At 36.1% G+C, this 3,532-nt stretch overlaps 1 protein-coding gene across 1 annotated transcript; it reads left to right on the top strand.

Moving 5' to 3' along the window:
- The first annotated feature begins 239 nt into the window (after positions 1-239).
- Positions 240-2,842, top strand: LOC141640942 (zinc finger BED domain-containing protein RICESLEEPER 2-like). Its single transcript, XM_074449621.1, has 4 exons — positions 240-2,288; positions 2,442-2,547; positions 2,674-2,726; positions 2,837-2,842. The coding sequence occupies exons 1-4, from the start codon at positions 240-242 to the stop codon at positions 2,840-2,842; spliced, it is 2,214 nt and encodes a 737-aa protein (XP_074305722.1).
- The last annotated feature ends 690 nt before the right edge of the window (positions 2,843-3,532 follow it).

Raw genomic sequence — 3,532 nt, 5'->3', positions numbered from 1 at the left:
ATAAACCATTAAATTTGTCCTAAAAACTTGACTATCATGTGCTGGAATACTTGTGTTGTTAGAGTTTGGTGACAACTGATAAGTGAGAATTTGTGATCTTTATGATATGTACTCTCTTTTTCCCCTCCCATGGTGAATATAACTTCTTGTAAGGCAAAAAGCCATGACACTGATTCGTCATCATCAGCTTCTTATAGCTTCTACTTTCTTATTGAACCAAGTTATTTTTTTGTGATAGAATGGCAAGCTCCCAACCCAGACGAAGTGGTAAGAGACGGTGCGTCATCTCCGAACAGCATGAATCTGAAGCTCCTCCAACCGTTGATTTGTTGGATGAAGAGGAAAGTGAGGAAATGAACGAAACAGTTACCCAAAAGTCATATATACCACATCCAACAAAAAAATCAAGGCCTGGACGTCGGTATCTTCTCAAAACAAGCAGATTAAGGGCACCATATTGGGTGGATTATGAGTTGTTTCTCGACGATGCCGATCATGTAAGAGCTGAGTGTCAGCATTGTGATTCGACTTTTGCCGCAGACACTGTTATTAATGGGACAAAGAATTTGAAAAAGCATTCATCTACATGTGAGAAAAATCCTAACAACTTAAGCAAAGGTAAGCAAGCTCAACTTGTCTTAGAGCCCATAGATGGTCAGGAAGGAGAGGCTAGATTGAAAAACAGAATTGTGAGTCATGATGATATTAGAGATTCGATTGCTTACATGCTTGTGCTTGATGAATTGGCATTTAGACATGTAGATAAGCCTGGATTTAAATATTTCATGTCTGTGGTGTGTCCTACATTTCACATTCCTTCACGTTGGACCATTGCTTCAGATTGTTTTAAGTTGTACTTGCGTAAGAAGGATATACTCAAAGACTTGCTCCGTAGTTCTTGTCAACGAGTCTCCATTACAACTGATACATGGACTTCCATTCAAAAAATTAATTACATGTGTGTTACTGCTCACTTTATAGATGATAACTGGACATTACAAAAACGTATATTAAATTTCTGTCCTATTACTAGTCATAAAGGTGAAGCAATTGGTAGAGCTCTTGAAGATTGTTTAGATTCATGGGGTGTACTTGAAAAGTTATTTACCGTCACAGTTGACAATGCAAGCTCAAATGATTTGGCATGTGCTTATATGAGATCATTGGCACCAGAAAAAGGCTATGTTAGTGACGGTAAATATATGCACATGAGATGTATTGCACACATTATAAATCTGATTGTTTGGGATGGTCTGAAGGAACATGTGAAATGTATTGATAAGGTTCGATATGCAGTGAAGTTTGTGAGGGGTTCTCCAGCTAGGTTGCATTTATTTAGGGAGCAAGTAGATAAATGTAAGATTACTTGTAAGTTGTCTCTGAGTCTTGACGTGCCAACAAGATGGAACTCGACATATATAATGTTGAACACTGCTCTACAGTATAAGACTGTGTTTGGTCGGTTAAAAATTCCTGTGGAAACTCAAGAATCTGGTGGTACTCGTATTACTATTAGTCCCCCCAGTTTAGAAGATTGGGATAAGATAGAAAAACTTGTAGTATTTCTTAAAGAATTTTATGATTTAACTAATCGTATATCAGGCTCATTATATGTGACAAGTAACTCCCTCTTTTTTCATATTAGTCATACTTGTGGTTTGTTAAACCAGTGGATGGCAAGTAAGGACCCTGCCTTTAAAAAAATGGCCAAGGATATGAAAGACAAATATAACAAGTATTGGGGTAACATTGATAAGATGAATATGTTGATCTACATGGGTGTGATTCTTGATCCAAACTTTAAGTTTTTAGGATTACAACTTGCTCTTCATGGTATGTATGAGAAAGATGATGCAGAGGTATTGGCAAGAAAAATTAAACAGTTTGCATATGATTTTTTTTCTGAGTATAGACGCATTTATGCACCTGTTACTCCTCACAGTGAAGACCCTGACATGTCTACAAGTATTCCTACTTCGGGAGGGGGAAGCTTGGCTCTTATGAAATCAATAAGTGAACAAGTTAAGATTAAGATGAGAGGATTTGGTGGAGATAGTAGCACTGGTTTTGTAAGAACAGAATTTGATAGGTACTTAGATGAGCAAAAGGGAGAAGATGAGCCATCCAATATTTTAGACTGGTGGAAGCTCAATGAGCCAAGATTTCCTGTTCTAGCTCGTATGGCTCGTGACGTCTTAGCTATGCCAATTTCAACAGTTGCATCAGAATCAGCCTTTAGTGCAGGAGGGCGTACTCTTGATCGATTTCGAAGTTCTTTAACGCCTAAGGTAAGTTATTTTTATAAAAAAAAACTTAAAACAAATTGCTTCTCCTTTTTGGTTGAAGTTTTACTCACTTTATTAGTTTATTGTTTGACTATTTACACTCATTAGTAATTTGTTTTCTGACAATTTTGTCATGATTTTTTGTTTAAACTTAAGACGGTGCAAGGTCTTATATGTGCACAAGATTGGATTCGAGCTGAAATTCGTAAATCCAATGTTGATGTGGAAGAAAGTTTAGAAGATTTGGAAAAGCTGGAAATAGGTACATTGTATTATTTTAATTTTATATTTTCACACTTTCATTAATTGAAGTTGAAAAGCTCTTGCGTAGTTGGGCCAAGTGCCAACCAACCATATATGCTGATCTTGTTGATATTTAATTTTACAGATACAGAGAAGTTAAGTGGGGAGGATAGGTTGATCTTTGTCACTGATCCAATGGTATAAACTTCGAAATATTGAATTTTATCATTTATGTTACGCGGTATAATTATTGTCAATGCAAATTAATGATTTTCTTATCTAATTTATTTCTTTTGAACTTGTGTTAGATTTGAAGCTCGAATCAAAGTGGGGGATGATGATTGATTGACATTGTTGTGAAACGAAAGGAATCAAGAGTCCAGAATGATTGAAGATGTTGGATTTAATTAATAGTAGTATACAAATTACGATAAGGGCATAAAGCTATAGCCTATATGCCTATAGTTCATTTTTAAGAGATTTAGATTTTAATGTGTTTCAAATCGTTTTATGTAGGTTGTAATTCGAAACTTTACAATTTGGTAATTTACATACTTCTGGCAGGCTGGTAGTACCACGTTTTAATTTTGAAATTCATTGAATATCAAAATCAGTTATTTAGTTTGAATAATAATTAATATCCAGATGACCAGAACATTAAACAAAAAGGTGTCAACCGGTCCATTCGGTCCGGTTTTGGTTCGGTCCGGGTCTTTTCGGTTTGGTCCGGTCTTGGACCATATACTATTAGGTCCGGTCCTCGGTCCAAGATTTTCAGAAATTCGGTTTTCGGTCCGGTCCGGTTCGGTCCGGTTCCGGACCGATTCTCACCCCTAACTACAATAACACAACAATAACACCAGAATAATACTCCAATAACACACGGATAACACTACAATAACACCACAATAACACTACAATAACAACACAATAACACGGGAGAAAAAAGAGTAAAAAAAATCAAATTAACACCGGGATAACATCACAATAACACCAGAATAACA

This window comes from Silene latifolia, chromosome 2, assembly GCF_048544455.1.
Source record: "Silene latifolia isolate original U9 population chromosome 2, ASM4854445v1, whole genome shotgun sequence".
Lineage (NCBI taxonomy): Eukaryota > Viridiplantae > Streptophyta > Magnoliopsida > Caryophyllales > Caryophyllaceae > Silene > Silene latifolia.
Note: the sequence above shows the minus strand (reverse complement) of the source record. Positions and strands in the feature narration are given on the sequence as shown.